The sequence below is a fragment of the Aythya fuligula genome, chromosome 23 (genome assembly GCF_009819795.1).
Source record: "Aythya fuligula isolate bAytFul2 chromosome 23, bAytFul2.pri, whole genome shotgun sequence".
NCBI classification, from domain to species: Eukaryota; Metazoa; Chordata; class Aves; order Anseriformes; family Anatidae; genus Aythya; species Aythya fuligula.
The window spans coordinates 143,795-160,616 of record NC_045581.1 but is presented as its reverse complement, the minus strand read 5'-3'; the positions used below and the strand labels follow the sequence as shown (position 1 = coordinate 160,616).

Here is a 16,822-nt window from a genome sequence, read left to right as displayed (position 1 = left end):
CCAGTTAACACCCACCAAATCCTGACAAACCTTTTTAAAGAGTGGGAACTGCCAGGGCTTCATCTCCACCTTCTTATTTCAGTGCTTACCATGGTTTTCAGGTATCTTTTTCAAAAAGGAAGACAAGAAAGCCTGACTGTCAAGGGTCAAAGATTAGCCCTGCTCAAAGTAACAGCAATGTATAAAAGGAAGTTTGTTTACATTTGAACATCTCAGACAAATCTCTGTGTGTTTGACAATTCAGCAAGCTGAATAATCTGCTAAGTCTCTCAGTCAAAGTGAACCTACAGCAGGAGAACAGAAACCCTGAAAAATATTAGCACATTGATGTAAAAGTGGCTTGATAGTTGTCTGGAAAATACAGTTTGGCTATGTTCAGTTGAGAACTATTTAGTTTCCAGTAGGCCAGAAGTGCTTTTCTGAGTTTTTGACAGTGCTATAGGAAGTTGGAAGACAGTCCTCATGGCCAGAGACAGCAGCATCACTAAACCCTGCAAACCACCCCACAAGTATGGAAAACAGAAAACCCCTGTTACTGAACACTCGGATCCTTTTTCCATCATCAGTCAAAATAGTCAAGAGACTAAATCAGCTTATCTTGGAATAGGATTTCTCTTGGTAGTGTTGCAAACAGGCTTTTACCTGAACAGAAGCCAGGGAGTTTTAAGACTCAAATAAACCGATGCACTCTGAATCTTCCCCTGGACACTCCTCCTCCAAGCCCTGCTGGATGTTTCCTGTCCCACTTCAGTGGGGCTTTCTTGACCAAGCATCACAAAGTTTATGTTGTCTCCTGGAAGGACAGCAAGGATGACTAGTGTTGATTTCTTCCATTACCCCTGCCACAACAGAATCCTCTCCTTTCTCACTGCATATCAGGACTGCCTACGGAGATGCCCACTCACAGATTTAAACATATGAGAGAGCAACCACCACAAGAAAATAAACAGTCAGGAAGAAGAAAGATCTAGTAGAAACGAGGCACAAGAAAACAGTAGAAGCAATGAATCAAGACAGAAAGTCTGTAAACAGAACTAACACAGCTATAAACAATTAGGGCCTGCAGCGATGTTTGCATGTATTTTCTTCAGGAAGAAGCATGGGCAATGTAATTGCAGAGGGAAGGGCAGGAACAAGAGCAGATGCTAGTCCACTAGCAGAATGGAAGGCACAAAGGCAGATGGAAGCTGGGACATGCACATGTACACACAGAGGGTCATGTAGAGAACAAAAAAACAATATAAAAAGGGAAAGGAGAAATAACTGTGAAAAAAAGACCAGAGGTAGATGAGATGGAAACAAATAGTAGAAACGTGGAGGTGAGAAAAGTTGGAAAAAGAAAAAGCATAATGTTAACTAGGGAAAGCAGGAGAGGGAGAAAGAACCTAAATGATTAAATAAGACTGCTCTGCGCAATGAAAACAAGTCTCTGTGCATGGGGTAAGAAGGAAAATATCTGGAAAAGCAACCAAACCAAAATGATTTTCAGAATCAGCTGCAACATCATCTCATCAACCCAGTAGAAAAAAAAACACAACACATTTTTCTCTGGGCTTTGGACAAAAGGGAAAAAAAGACAGCTGGTACAGCCCACAGTGCCTGACTGCCACATACAACAATCAAGAGATCAGGTCTACAGCTAGCTTACTGTCTAGGCAACTCTGTTTCTACATATGCAAATATGAGTAGTATTTTCGTAGTTTTTAAAGTTAAAAATATCCAGTTCTGATAATTTATTTTGTTGAAAGTATTTAATAGAATAGTATCATTAGCACACTTTTACTAATACCAGCTTTCTTTCTAAAACAGGATGTGCATGGTGTAGCAGCCAACAGACCACCTTGCAGGGGCGTGATTTGCTTTTAATTTGCTGTTACTGGTAGGGAAACAGTTGCACCAAATTCTCAAATGCCAGGTAGGAATAGAATTGGTCAAAAATACTATTCTTTAGAACTAATTAAGCAAAAATGTTTACATAAATTCTACACTAAGCTACTGTTCACAGCAACCAATTTCTAAAGGGCCTTTTCTGCAATGACTGAATTGTAAATACACAAATAGGTAAGATAAAAACCTTAGAAACTCCAGCTATAGTTCCACTTTCAGAAAGTATCTGCAGTCAAAAAAAATCTCACTGACCAATCTAGTAGTAAAGGATTCCATGTACACTGACAGTTCAAATAGCTGTAAGAGATTTTGTAAAGGGATGCCAAAAGCCCAGTGTCAGGTAAGCTTTTGTAAGGCCATTCTAACAAAGTATTATGCAGCAACTCATGGCCACCTCCTTTCAGCAGATACTGTTACAGACTACACGAATATGCCTTCATCCTAAAAAGTGGATCACAACATCAGCTCTGTGGCATTGTTACTCCTCTTCTGATAACTTCTCTTATATGCTGGTAGCTTGTTGTGTGGGGACCCCAGGTGTAGGCTGGCGAGGCAAAGTATACATGGCCCCAAGAAACTGGTCTGCAATGCGACCTGCTTCTCTCAGTCCACTCAGTAAAGCACCATGAACAGTGGCAGGGTAGTTGCGAATGGTATGCTCTCCCGCAAAAAACAGGCGAGGAATAGGCTGAAAGAGGAACAGAAAACACCATTATGACTTGTGCACAAACTCAGTTCAAAAAGTCTTTCAGATCATGTAACAAATATACATTATGAAGTATTTTGGTGTCTTCTAATCACACTGCAGTTCCCATAACATCAAAGTAGTGCATACAAAATAGTCTACTAAAAATATTTTAATCTATCCTACAAATTACCATGAAAATCTTTATATACCTTTCATTTCACAGAAGCATTTCATGTTTGTGATAAATAATGTGAGGAAATACTTTCCTATTACTTGCTAATATATTTGCTTTGATACAAAGATAATAGAACTCTACTTCAAAAACAATACTTTAAGAAGCAGATAAGGAGATTAGCCTCCTAAGTTGTATACTTAAAAACATTTTAGAGTTGTATATACAATCCTACAACCAAAAACTTACATGTATGTTTAAGATGAATGATGATTTCTGACACTGGGACATGAACTCTAGTTCAATACAAACAAAAGAACGCTTCAATAATTCACTTAAATGAGCAATTTGTCAGTGCCATAAAAAAGATGAGGAAAACAATTTCATATATTATATTCTGCAGAGAATCACTTTACCAATAGCTGTGTTTATTAGAGACTTGCATCAGTGTATAAGAACAACCTTAATAAAACCAAAGTCCTACAGATCCTTCTGTTTTTCCTTTCAAGACTTCATCCTCTCAAAAGGAACTGGAGAGGACTTATGCCTTCATTTTGTGCTGGATCACAAATTGGGAGAGATTTTTTGCTTCCTGTTCCTCTCCTTCTGGCCTTCACCCTTAGAAACCAAAACCATCATATTCTGGTGTATTTCTATGAAGAACTGAGAAATCTCTCACCTGAGGAGCACCTGGAATGGCTGGTCCTGGAGTAATCGGCTGAGCCATCAAGTCATAGTCATTTCCAGAAGATCCAGCTGCTACATACGAGTATGATCCCCGGGCCCACGGGTCAGCACGCCAACGGGACACCACAGTCTCTTTGGGCTGAGACAAGAGAAACTTCAGTTGTTGACACAATGGAAGTTCTACAGTTAGTGCAAAATATAAAAGATGCAAATTGAAGAATAAAAGATAAATCCCTAAGCTAATGTTAATTGTGGAACTCCACATTTATATTTCATGGTAACTCATACTATGGTAAATAATTTGTCTCTGGTGTCAGCAGCCTTAATACTTTGAGATATATTAGCAGAACCTGCTCCAAATGGCTTCTGCACTGGAATTCAGAATTTGCAGTCAGCAGTACATGCATACTGTGTACTCCATGCTCTGTTTCTTCTCATTATCAACATAAAGACAATATACAATTCCTACTCATTTATATCCTTTCAGCCACAACTCTCTTGAAGCTCTGTCCTGACTGAAATATGGCATAGACCTGTACAAGGTCCGTAACTTATCTGGTAAAAAGACTGCGTAAGTGGCATCTGCACAAAAACGCGTTTTTCCTCAAATCCATCTGGTTTACTATGGTAACAGCCAGGATGAAATATATTCCACCAAAAGATACAAAAGTGTGAACATAACCAGGACTCAAAACAGTATCCCCCTAAGGTAGTAACAGTAGTCAAGAAAAAACAGGACATCTTCATAAACCTGCAAACATAACATGAAGAGCAAAGGGTCAGAACCTTCAAATAACCCAGATTCTGTTCAAATATGTAACTGAGCTTTAACAGGAATCACTCTCTGTAAAAATTCAAGCATCAAAACATGAACCTTGAACATGAAGTTCTAGTACCTAAAACTGGCCTACATCAAAACTGGGGAGGGACTCCTCTTCAGAGTGTAGTAATACAACTAGGGGTAATGGCTTTAAATGAAAAGAGGGTAGATTTAGATCACATATCAGAAAAAAGTTCTTTACTATGAGGGTGGTGAAGAACAGGCTGCCCAGGGAAGTTGTGATACCCCGTCATCCCTTGAATTGTTCAAGGCCAGACACGATGGGCTTTGAGCAACCTCATCTAACGGAAGATGTCTTTGTCTCTGAACTTCATATTTATCCCCTGCAGAACCTATATTTCTCTGCTCTTTGTTAGTGTTGTTTGTTTTTCCATTTGAAAATCCTACCAGTAAGCAGCTGCTGTAAAACACTTCACTGTTGGCTCCTGTCACAGAAAAATCTCATTAAGAAGTGAAATTGTCAATAGAGGGTTCAGAGAAGGAGCTGTGGATTTATCTGGAAGGCAAGCCTGAAGTTTTTCTGTTTTGCGTTCTCCAGTCTGAGACTTATAATTTGGAAATGCTCAATCTGTTGATTTCTGAGATCCACTCATTCACTAAGAATCCATGCTTACAGTTAGCTGGAAAGATTCGATGCCCATATATAAAGCAGTAAAAGGCTGAGGATCATAGAATCATCACAGAATGGCTTGGGTTGGAAGGGACCTCAAAGATCATCTAGTTCCAACCCCCCTGCCATGGGCAGGTATGCCACCCACTAGATCACATTACTCAGGGCCTCATCTTACCTGGTCTTGAACACCTCCACGGATGGGGCATCCACAGCCTCTCTGGGCAACCTGTTCCAGTGCCTCACCACCCTCTGAATAATTTCCTCCTAACATCTAATCTAAATCTCCCCTCTTTTAGTTTAAAATCCCCCTTGTGCTGTCATTATCTGAGTAGAGTCGCTCTATCTTTTTTAGAAGTCCTCTTTAAGTACTGAAAAGTTACAGACTCATAGAATCATTACAGTTGGAAAACACCTCCAAGGTCATTTAGTCCAACCATCCCCCTACCACCACTATCACTGAACCATGTCTCTAAACACCACGTCCAACCTTTCCTTAAACACCCCCAGGGACAGTGACTCCACCACCTCCCTGGGCAACCTGTTCCAATGCCTAACCACTCTGCCTAACCAGAAGAAATGTCTCCTAATTTCCAACCTGAACCTCCCCGGTGCAACTTGAGGCCATTATCTCTAGTCCTGTTGCTAGTTATCTGTGAGAAGAGGCCAATCCCCAGCTCCCCACAACTTCCTTTCAGGTAGCTGTAGAGAGTAATAAGGTCTCCTCTGAGCATCCTCTTACTCCAGACTAAACAGCCTCAGTTCCCTCAGCTGCTCCTCACAGGACTTGTGTTCCAGGCCCTTCACCAGTTTCACAGACCTTCTCTGGGCACACTCCAGAAGTTGAAATGAGGTCACTCTGGAGCCTTCTCTTCTATAGGCTGAACAGCCCTAGCTCTCAGACTTTCTTAGTAAGAGTGGTGCTCCAACCCTCTGATGATAAAGCCACATTCAATTATTCTACAATAAAGAAAATGAAGGGAATCTACTCCTTACATGAAAAACGCATAAGTAAGCAGTCCAACTTATGACAAACCAAATGCTCAAAAACAACTGATATATTAAAAGTTACTGTATACTTTTTATATTACTGTAGTATATAAAAATCCCAGTAAAGGAAAGCTACCTGTACTAACCTGTGGCACAGCGCTGCTGCCAAATATGCCTTTGAGGATGGCAAGACACCGTCCAACAATGACATCATCGCTGATATTTTCCATAATCCCTGCAGCTTCTCCTGCTACTAAGGCCAATAAAATTGGCGCTAATCAGGGAAGACGGAGTGGGGGAGAAGAAAAAAGAATGATTGAAATATAACATTTTCATCAGCCAAGTCTGATTATCATCTGCAGCTAAGTTACTAGGTTCAAAAAAAAACCAATAACAACAAAAACAACAAAAGCAGTTCTCAATCTTCTCCCATCATGTCAATTTATCCAGATGAAAATAAATGAATATACACTGCAGTACTATTTGGAATTATCAAGACAACCGATATATTAAAAATTAACACACTTATTAGGAAAGACAGCACACAGAAGAAAGATTTTCTTTTAGGAAAGCACCACTAGTTTTACATAAATTTTCACTAGGATTTAACAACCAATCTGACAGAACAGAAAATCTATGATTAATTTTAGCAATGATTAATATCAACACAGCAGTGAAATTTTCAGGATAAGTAGTTCAATCAAAAATTTAGATTTCCAATGCACATTCAAGATAATCTAAATTGAGCCAAAACTATGAAAAGCATCACAATATCCATAAAAGCAGCAATTTTGAGAAGAATTCAGAAGTCAGAAGGACAGATATCAAGTAACTTGGCTGCCCATGTGATGCTGTGGTGAAGGGAGTTAATATAATTACAGAATATACAAACAAATGAATAGATGAGGCTATTATCATCTCTGGCTTGCTATTGTTAAGATTAAGATTACATTTTTGGTATTCACAAATTTAATGAAAATCTTAGGAAGTATCAAAGAGCTAATAAAACAACCCAATAACTAGAAACATGCATTTACAATAAATGACAGACGTGAGCACAGTTAATAACTCTCTCACAGTTCTCATCAGATCATTCTCCTCACTTATAAACTCTCCTAAGTTTAGCAAAGGAAATACTACACCTAAAAACAGATGTCAAGCATAATGAAGTGGGAAGTTAAGTCCTTATTAAAAATACGGACTTAACTTTTGTACAGGTTTCCAAAATGAGTGGTGAATTCCTCATCTCCCGGTATATACGGAGATCTCTTGGTACACATTCCCATCAAGCTACCCTTCCATAAAGAAAAGTTCAGTTCTGATATACAGTTTGGAAGACCCAATATTTTTTTGTTAGAAATAAAAACATTTGAAACTCTGAAGAAACTAGACTAGTAAGGCTGTTGTTACAAAGAAAATTGCACTAATCAAGCTACAATTAAGACACTTCAAACCTTGCAACCTCTGGGGACTAGAAGCAGTTCATTAGAGAAGAAACACATAGGATTGTTCATCTTAGAGATTAACTCTATTGAAGGAAAAAAAAAAAAAAAAAACACAAACATGGTTTCATATCATCCACAGGCTTTGGGAAATGTTTTTGCCAGTTCAGCAGTAAAGATTTTCCTACACTGCCACTTCTGACGTGAGATCTCTGACCTATTCAGCAGTTTAGTCAGTTATTTTCTTGCTGTAACAACTACATGCTGAAAATGCATCTTCCAGCGAATTTGTTCATGAAAATTTGGATTCAGACAACCCAAAAATATTTTGACAAAAATTGTTTCTTTAAGGAAACTGTAATGCACAATATCCTACCTTGTAAGCATTTAACCAGATCTGAAATGTTGCTATGAGGTCACCTGGATTAATTTAGAACTGTGACAGAAAAGTAGAAAGCGATAGCAGAAGAACAGGAAATATTTTGCTGAAAATACCAAAGGGTTGATCAGAAAAGCTTCCTGCATGATGAGTATGCACCACTGCTCCAGAAAATGTTTTCTCCTTATGGCAGTCAATGAGCCTCGACAGCAAACATCAAGCAGAAAACGTGCCTTAGCCTAAAATCAGTGAGCAACTGTGAGATGATGAAAAAGATGAGGCACTTTCTCTTTCATAATGTCCCCAAAAAAACAGAAATACTAGTTAAGAAAACAATCAGACTGAAACATCATTGCACTTCCAGAAAACACTGACCATTTCTGCCCAGAGTTCCACTGATCCATACTGTCTGGATGTTTGTACCAGGCTCTCCTCCATCTCAAAGTGTGTATATACACTTACAACATATCCAACAGCATGCTGCAGAAAAGGGTCACCAAGAAAAGAGGCCATCTGCTCCAGGACATGTACGGAATTCCTGAGGCTACATGTTTTCTGAGAGGTTATAACCTGAACTAGACTTAAACTGTCATAAGAATTCTTGAGTAAGCTATAACAGGTGACCCATCAGCAGCACAAATTCATGCTATCATTTTACCTGAATTTCTCTCCATTCCTGCCATAAATCCACCCAGTCTTTAAGCCTTTATCAAATGATCTTCTGACAAAAGCCCTTTGAAGAACTTCCACAGAACTAATAATGTATGTGCTGTGAGCCTTCTATGCTTTTTTTTTTTGTTCATTTCTGGATTAACAATTGCTCTCTAATCTGTTCTATCAGTTTAAGTAGTCTCTGCCCAAAACACTATGGCTACAGAAATTTAGAATATGAGAGAAATAAATGACTACACCTACACAAATTCAGTCAGTTCTACAACAGTATTTCAAAGTGCAATCATGTTAACTACCACCTACCTATCCACAAGAAAGGGTAATTGATTTTTCCCACTTCAGCCACCTGACCTGATGGGAAGTAATACAATTTAACAGAAATAGCCTGGAATTCACAGCATTGGCAAACCACGTTCTGCCCTAATTTACCGGGCAACCGTTTGCAAGTTAGTGGTGCTTTCTGCTTCCGTTTGTCTTCCTACAGGAAAACAGGTGAAGGACCTCCTGGAGCAGGTGGCTGAGCTGCAGGAGTCAGTGACAAGGCTGCATAGTATCAGGGAGGTTGATGAGGAACTCAAAAGCTGGCTCCTAGTACAGACTGCAGGGGACCAACAGTCTATGGCCAAACAGCCCAAAACTCCATCATCGGCTCTCACAGAAAGGAAGGGGGCAAATAACTCCAGAGTGGAAGCTCGTAACCACAAGGACCAGCTGGAGGGAGAGGCTTGCCCCTAAGCCTGAGATGCCCCTACAGAACCACTACACCCTTCTGCAAGCTGTAAAGGAAAGACTCATTGAAGGGAAGGTCGAGCTGAGTAAGGAAGCCCACTCTGCTCCTCATGTAATAATTAGTCCTACTAAGAAAAGGTGAGAGGTGATACTAGTAGGAGACTCTTCTGAGAGATACAGAGATGCCCATCTACCAACCCCATCCACTCTTGAGGGAAGTCTGCTGCTTACCAGGGGTTTGTATCAAGGATATCACCAAGAGACTGTCAAGCCTCATGAAACCTAAGGACTACTATCTCCTGCTAATGTTTCACATGGACACCAGTGATGCAGCCAGGAGCAGTCTGAGGAGCATCCAGAAACAATACAGAGCCCTAGGAGCAGCAGTAATGGACCCAGAAGCACAGGTCAAACAGGTGGGGATTGAAAGAGCCAGTCAGATCTGGCAAATCAAGATGGCTGCAGGACTGGTGCTAAAGACAGGTTCAGCTACCTAAAACATGGGACTCGCTTTGAGAAACCTGGTCTGCTGAGGGCTGATGGGGCTTACCTATCAGAGATGGGAAAGAGCATGTTCGGTCATAGGCTTGCAAGGCTGGTGAAAAGGGCTTTAAACTAGGGTTGCCAGGGGAGGGGAACCTCAATCCATCCTGTTCCTCACAGTCTGATGTGTATGTGGTCCTAGTGCATGTACCACGGGAAATAAACAAGAGACATACACAAGTTAAGAGATATACACATGCCTGCAGGGCTCTGACCTCATTGGCACTAGAGATGTGGTGGGATGGCTCCTACGACTGGAGTGTTATGATAGGATACAGGCTCTTTAGGAAGAACAGACCTCATTGGCACTAGAGATGTGGTGGGATGGCTCCTACGACTGGAGTGTTATGATAGGATACAGGCTCTTTAGGAAGAACAGGCTGGGGAGGTGAGAAGGGTGCCTGGAGCTCTGCCTGGAGATGGATGAGGAACTGCCAGAGAGTTTATGGGCCATGATAAAAGGGAGGAGAGGGACAGGTGACATTGCAGTGGGGATCTGCTACCCACCTGGTCAGGAAGATCAAGCACATGAGGCCCTCTATAGACAGATAGATGCAACCTCACATTTACAAGCCCTGGTTCTCACGGGTGACTTCAGCCACACCTATATCTGTTGGAAAGAACACCGCACGGCAGGACAAAGTCAATTCAGGAGGTTCCTGAAATACACTGATAGCAACTTCCTTATCTAAATGATAGAAGAGCCAATGAAGAGAGGTGCTACGCTGGATCTCATTCTGAGAGGCTAGGGGGGTAAATGTGAAACTCAGGGACAGCTTTGGCTGCAGTCATCATGAAATGGTGCAGTTCTAGATTCAGAAGATGCTGAGGAGGGAGCAGAGCAGGCTTGCCACCTTTGACTTTGGAAGAGCCTCCTTAACAGGATGCTGGTTGGCAGAGTCTCTTGGGAGGCAGTCCTGAAGTGCAAAGGAGTCTAGCTAGGACGGCTGGACACTCTTCAAGTACGTAAACCTAAAAACATAGAAGCAGGTCATCCCCACATGACAAAAAATGAGTTGGCATGGAAGACCCACAGTCCTGGATAAACAGGGAGTCGAGACGAGAGCTCAGGAAGAAAAAAAAGGATTTATGACCTTTACAAGAAGGGGTGTGCCACTCAGAAGGACTATAACGATGTTGTGAGGCTGTACAGGGAGAAAGTTATAGAAGGGCCAAAGCCCAACTGGATCTTAATCTGGTTGTTATTGTCAAAGACAAAAACTGTTTTTATAAATACACAAACAAATAAAGAAGGACTAAGGACAATCTTCATCCTCTACTGGATGTGAGGGGAAACAGTGACAAGAGATGAGGAAAAGGCAGAAATACTTAATGCTTTCTTTGCCTCAGCCCTTAGCAGCAAGACCAGTTGTTTCCTAGGTACTCAGACCACTGAGCTGGTAGAAAAGGACAGGGAGCAGAATGAAGCCCTCATAATCCACAAGGAAATGGCTGGAGACATGCTACTACACTTAGATGTACACAATCCTATGGGGCTAGATGGGATCTACCTGAGGGTAGTGAAGGAAGTGCCAGAAGTGCTCGCCAAGCCACTTTCAATCATTTATCAGCAGAGTCCTTGCTATCAGGGGAGGTCCCAGTTGGCTGGCAGCTAGCAAGTGTGACGCCCATCTACAAGAAGGGCCAGAAGAAGGATCTGGGGAACTACAGGCCTGTCAGTCTCAACTCTGTGCCAGGGAAGCTCATGGAGAAGATTATCTTGAGGACCATCATGCAACACTGACAGGACAACCAGATGATCAGGCCCAGTCAGCATGGGTTTATCAAAGGCATGTCCTGAATCTGATCTCTTTCTACAACAAGGTGAAGCACTCAGTGGGCAAGGGAAAGGCTAGGCTGCTACCTAGACTTCAGTACAGCTTTTGACACCATTTCCCGCAGCATTCTCCTGAAGAAGCTGGCTGCTCAAGGCTTGGACAGGGTATATTCTTCATTGGGTTAAAAACTGGCTAGGTGGCTAGACCCAAAGAGTCGTGGTGAATGGAGTTAAGGAGGTGAATGGAGGTCAGTCAACTAGTGGTGACCCCAGGGTTCAGTATTGGGGCCAGTTGTCTTCAATAACTTCATAAATGATCTGGACAAGGGGATCAAGTATACCCTCATTAAGTCTGCAGATGACACCAAGATAGGAGAGAGTGTTTGAGGGTCGGTAGACCCTACATAGGGATCTGGATAGGCTAGACTGATGGGCCCAGGCTAACTATATGAGGTTCAATGAGGCCAAGTGCTGGGTCCTGCATTTCAGGCGCTTATTCAATGTTACCAGCTGGGGAAAGAGTAGCTGCAAAGCTGCCACTTGGAAAGGGACCTGGGGCTATTGGTGAAGAGTCAGCTGAGTATGAGCCAACAGCATGCTCATGTAGCGAAGAAGGCCAACAGCATCCTGTCTAGTATCAGGAATAGTGTATTCAGCAGGACTAAGAAAGTGATTGTCCCCCTGTATTCAGCCCTGGTAGGTCACGTCTCAAGTACTGCATTCACCTCTGTGGCCCCCAGCACAAGGAGAGCATGGAGCTATTATAATGAGACCAGAGGAAGGTGATGAAGATGACCAAGAGGCTGAAGCACCACTCACATGAAGACAGGCTGAGGGAGTTGGGGTTGTTCAGCCTGGAGAAGAGAAGGCTCCAGGGAGACCTTACAGTGGCCTTCCAGTAACTAAAGGAGGCCTACAGCAAAGCAGGGGGGGGCAGGATGATGACAACAACTCCTCAGAGTATAATGATAGAACTAGGGGTAATGGCTTTAAAAGAAAAGAGGGCAGATTCAGACTACACATCAGAAAGAAGTTCTTCAGTATGAGGGTGGTGAGGCACTGCAACAGGTTGCCCAGGGAAGTTGTGGATGACCCATCCCTAGATGTGTTCAAGGCCACATTGGATGGGGCTTTGAGTAACCTGGTCTAGTGGAAGGTGTCACTGCCCACAGCAGGGGGGTTGGAATTATATGATCTCATCAGCTGGCTGATGTCATCGTGGGACCTCTCTCAATTGTTTTTCAATGATCTTGGGAATCTGGAGAGGTCCCAGTAGACTGGAAGCTGGCAAATGTTATGCTGATTTTCAAGAAGGGTAAGAAAGAAGACCCTTGCAATTACAGGCCTGCCAGTCTCACATCAGTGCCTGGTAAAATTATGGAGAAAATGATTCTTGACATTGAGGCACACCTGGGGGACAATGCAGTCATTGGTCCCAGCCAACATGGGTTCATGAGGGGTTGGTCCTGCCTAACAAATTTGATATCCTTTTATGATAAGATCACCCATCTAGTTGACCAAGGGAAAGCAGCTGATGTGATGTTTTTGGACTTCAGCAAGGCTTCTGACATGGTTTCCCATAGGATCCTACTGGACAGAATGTCCAGCATACAACTTAGCAAAAACATATGATGGGTGAGCAATTGGCTGACAGGCAGGGCTCAAAGGGTTGTGGTAAATGGGGCCACATCTGGCTGGCAGACGGTCACTAGTAGGGTCCCTCTAGACTCCATTTTAGGCCAGTCCTCTTCAATGTCTTTATAAATGATTTGGATGTAGGTGTTTTGAGCAAATTTGCCAATGACACCAAACCTGGAGGAGTTGTGGACTCTGATGAGGGTGGAAAGGCCTTGCAGAGAGATCTGGACAATCACCAACCATATGAAGTTTAACAAAGGCAAGTGCTGGGTCCTGCACCTGGGATAGGGCAACCCTGGCTATATGTACAGACTGGGCGATGAGCCACTGGAAAGCAGTCCCGCAGAGAGGGATCTGAGGGTTGTGGTCGACTGCAAGTTGAATATGAGCCAGCAGTGTGCCCTGGCAGCCAGGAAGGTCAACCGTATCCTGGGGTGCACCAAGCACAGCATTAATGGTTGGTCGAGGGAGGTGACTGTCCCGCTCTACTCTGCGCTGGTCCAGCCTCACCTCAAGTACTGTGTGCAGTTCTGGGCACCACAGTACAAGAAGGACATTAAACTGTTGGAGAATGTCTAGAGGAGGGCGATGAAGATGGTGAAGGGCCTAGAGAGGAAGACATGAGGAGCGGCTGAGGTCACAGGGCCTGTTCAGCCTAGGGAAAAGGAGGCTGAGAGGGGACCTCATTGTGGTCTACAACTTCCTCGCGAGGGGGAATGGGGAGGCAGGTGACCTATTCTCTGTAGACACCAGTGATAGGACCCATGGGAGTGGTGCTAAGCTGAGGCAGGGGAAATTTAGGCTGGACAGCAGGAAGAGGTTCTTCACCAAGAGGGTGGTTGCACACTGGAACAGGTTTGCCAGGGACACAATTACTGCACCAAGCCTGTCTGAATTTAAAAAGCAAGTGGACTATGCATTTAGTGACATAGTCTAAAGTTTTGGGCAGACCTGTGTAGTGTCAGGAGTTGGACTTGATGATCCTTATGGGTCCCTTCCAACTTGGGATATTCTGTGATCTTTAAGGTCCTTTCAAACAAAGACTATCCTGTGATTCTGTGAAGTATTACCTTCTCATATCCATATGTGAACACTAACAACATCTTAAGAACTGCTCTTTTCTAGATCTGAAACCATACAAATAAGACACTGGCAAAAGTAGAAATGCATCAGAGCTACCTTTGTACAGGTTCCAAAACAGGAAAAGTTCTCCTCTACTTGCGGTGGTGCTACCAACATGACCAAACAAATTGACACTTGGATCCCAGAAGACACGGTCAAAACACAACACAACCTATAAACAAAGAATCAAAAGACTTAGGAGCTCAGGGAAAAAAATAAAAATAAAGAGATCAACTGATTTGCATCACTGGAAATGTCAAGGAAGGAAAATCTAGAGAATATGTAGTGCACATGCTTAATACATAAAAGCTTACACCTTTATCATGTTTCATAAGTTAATAACCTGTTTAGCAAGCTACAACATATGTGCCATGTCAACCTACTTGACAAATTTTACTGCTTACAAATTACATAGCATATAGAGAAGTCCTTTACAGTTCTTCAAATAATTTTCAGCATCAAAGTCTAGCAAACAGGAGTGGAAGAAACATCCTTCCCTCTCATCCATCCTTCCTCTCATCCACCATAAACATTTCTGCTGCATGCCCTGGTCTGCCTGCAGTTCCCTCAATGACCAATTGACCTTGTTGAGGTTGCCAAATCCCATACGCTGCACTGCAGAAGTTTTCCACTCAGGAAGAGGTGGCACAAACTGTACTGCCGGAGGCTGCTGTTTCAATACTCCCAAGGGAAGAGTGCATAGCACGGCATCACATTTATAAATGAACGTCTGGCTAGTAGATCGGGTATTTACAGCTATCACTTCACAGCCTGGAAAAAGGAGAGGAAAAGTCATTTAATAGACTGGGAAATAAAAGGCCTTATAAAGGCCTCAACATAAAATTAAAAAAAAAATAAAACCACCATAAAAACATATCCACATCAGAAAACACTTAGGTTACAGAGACAGCATTACACAAGCTTTATGTAACTTCTAGGCAACTAAATCTTACTGGCCACATAGCTGAATACCAAAAAGCAGAATTTACAATGCATCCAAGGATGGCCACACTAGGCTAAAAGGTTAATCTACACTAATAAATGAGATTTAAATATATGTATAACTAAATACCAAGTAGAGAACGAGCCTATCACTGAGTTACTCTCCCAGCTGACAGTTTCTTGAGCCCAGTGTTTTGAAGAACAATGAAAAGGTGTATTCCTTCCATTCAAGTCCATCTTATATCTAGTTACACTCCTAATACCAGAGCCTGCGGTACCTTAAGCAGTCGAAGACCTCTTACTCCAAAATCTTCAATCCCAATGAAGTGAACCTACATATCAGTAAATCCAGCTGAAAAGGACAGATTCAGAGCAGCCACAGAAACAAGCAAGAAACAAAGATTTATTAATCCCTAGAAGCTTCCTACACAATTAAACACGAACAAGAAATGTGGCTTTTTCCAACCTAAAATATGATAGAAAGGTTTTATAAGATCAAAACAAAAGCACTGCATTTCTGTGATTATACTTCCTCAGAGCAGCTTTCAAGAGGTGGTTTCATGTACCTGAAGCTGTATAGCGAACCTGTCGAACCGCTGTGTTTAATTTAATATCCAACCCTTCTGCTAAGGCTACAGGCACACAGGAATATCCATTCCTCACAGTCAAGTGACTGCCTGTGAATTCAAAGTCATCATCCTGAAACAAAGATGTGTAAAAGCATGCATTTATAACAAAATCACATCACTCAATAGACAATCAGCAACTCTGAACAGTAGCAAAATGTTTTCAATAAAAACTTTCAAAGGGAAATCTGAAGAATTTGAAAACTTATTTTATTAGTCAAGTAATCAGTACAGAAGCTTTCAGGAGACAGCATTATTATAGAAAGTTTCAGCACTAATAAAAAGCTTCCTGGAATATCATCAGCAAATAACAGCCATGTAAGAGAACAGTATCTACATAAAAGCAGATACCATTCAAGAGTTTAGACCCATTAACACAAAGGAACTTCCATGAGAGTGAAATAAATATAGCATAAGTTTTTAGTATATAACTGAACAAATACATTAATTAGCTACCTGGTCCCAGTGCTTCAGTGAAAGTGTAGAGAGGGGCGTAGCATTAGCAAATTCTAGGTTTGCAAAATGCCAGTCAAGTATTTGCCTGTCTCTTGAAGACAGATAGACATCACTGGAAAAAAAAATGCAATACAAAAGACATTTAGTTTGCCAGAGCAGAATGCAAACGCACTGTTTTTGAAAATTTGTTTCAGTCCCTTCTTAGAGGAGAAATTTTTAAAAATGCCAAAAAACAGCAAAATCACATTTTCAAAGATGGACTCTTATATAACATACTAAATGAAGCTGGAAACAAAACTTCAGAAATGAAGACTGTTAAATAAATCACGTGTTAAGTAGCATAAATACAAAAAACTAAAAAACTAGTAGAGTCATAATAGAGCAACGTACATCCTTATAATCTGCCATCGTTTGTCAAAATAAGCAGAGTAGGTATGCTATCATTGACAAGGATTTCAAATCTGAAAGGCTTCTTGAGATCAGGCACTGGTTACAGCAAGGATTACTGCTGTAATACATCCTAAGAACCACCCTCTTTTGGCCTGAGTCACACGTACTGTGCAATGAGACACTGGAGAACAACCCCGCAGAGAGGGATCTGAGGGTTTTGGTTGATAAGCT

General features: G+C 41.9%; 1 protein-coding gene and 1 long non-coding RNA gene across 2 annotated transcripts in view; both read right to left on the bottom strand.

Annotated features, from left to right (window-relative positions):
• Positions 1 to 1,841: 1,841 nt before the first annotated feature.
• The window catches only part of KDM1A (lysine demethylase 1A), a 52,707-nt gene continuing 37,726 nt past the window's right edge, over positions 1,842 to 16,822 (bottom strand). The window contains exons 14-20 of the mRNA XM_032202098.1: positions 16,202 to 16,313; positions 15,686 to 15,818; positions 14,761 to 14,948; positions 14,235 to 14,349; positions 6,022 to 6,149; positions 3,427 to 3,573; positions 1,842 to 2,575 (exon numbers count right to left, since the gene is read on the bottom strand). Coding sequence (XP_032057989.1) covers positions 2,390 to 2,575; positions 3,427 to 3,573; positions 6,022 to 6,149; positions 14,235 to 14,349; positions 14,761 to 14,948; positions 15,686 to 15,818; positions 16,202 to 16,313 — 1,009 coding nt within the window. The 3' untranslated portion in view covers positions 1,842 to 2,389. The remainder of the gene's footprint in view (positions 2,576 to 3,426; positions 3,574 to 6,021; positions 6,150 to 14,234; positions 14,350 to 14,760; positions 14,949 to 15,685; positions 15,819 to 16,201; positions 16,314 to 16,822) is intronic.
• LOC116497986 lies at positions 8,483 to 11,258 on the bottom strand. The gene is made up of 2 exons (XR_004254147.1): positions 9,939 to 11,258; positions 8,483 to 9,855 (listed from the first exon to the last, which is right to left on the bottom strand). It is a non-coding gene; the product is annotated as an uncharacterized LOC116497986 (long non-coding RNA).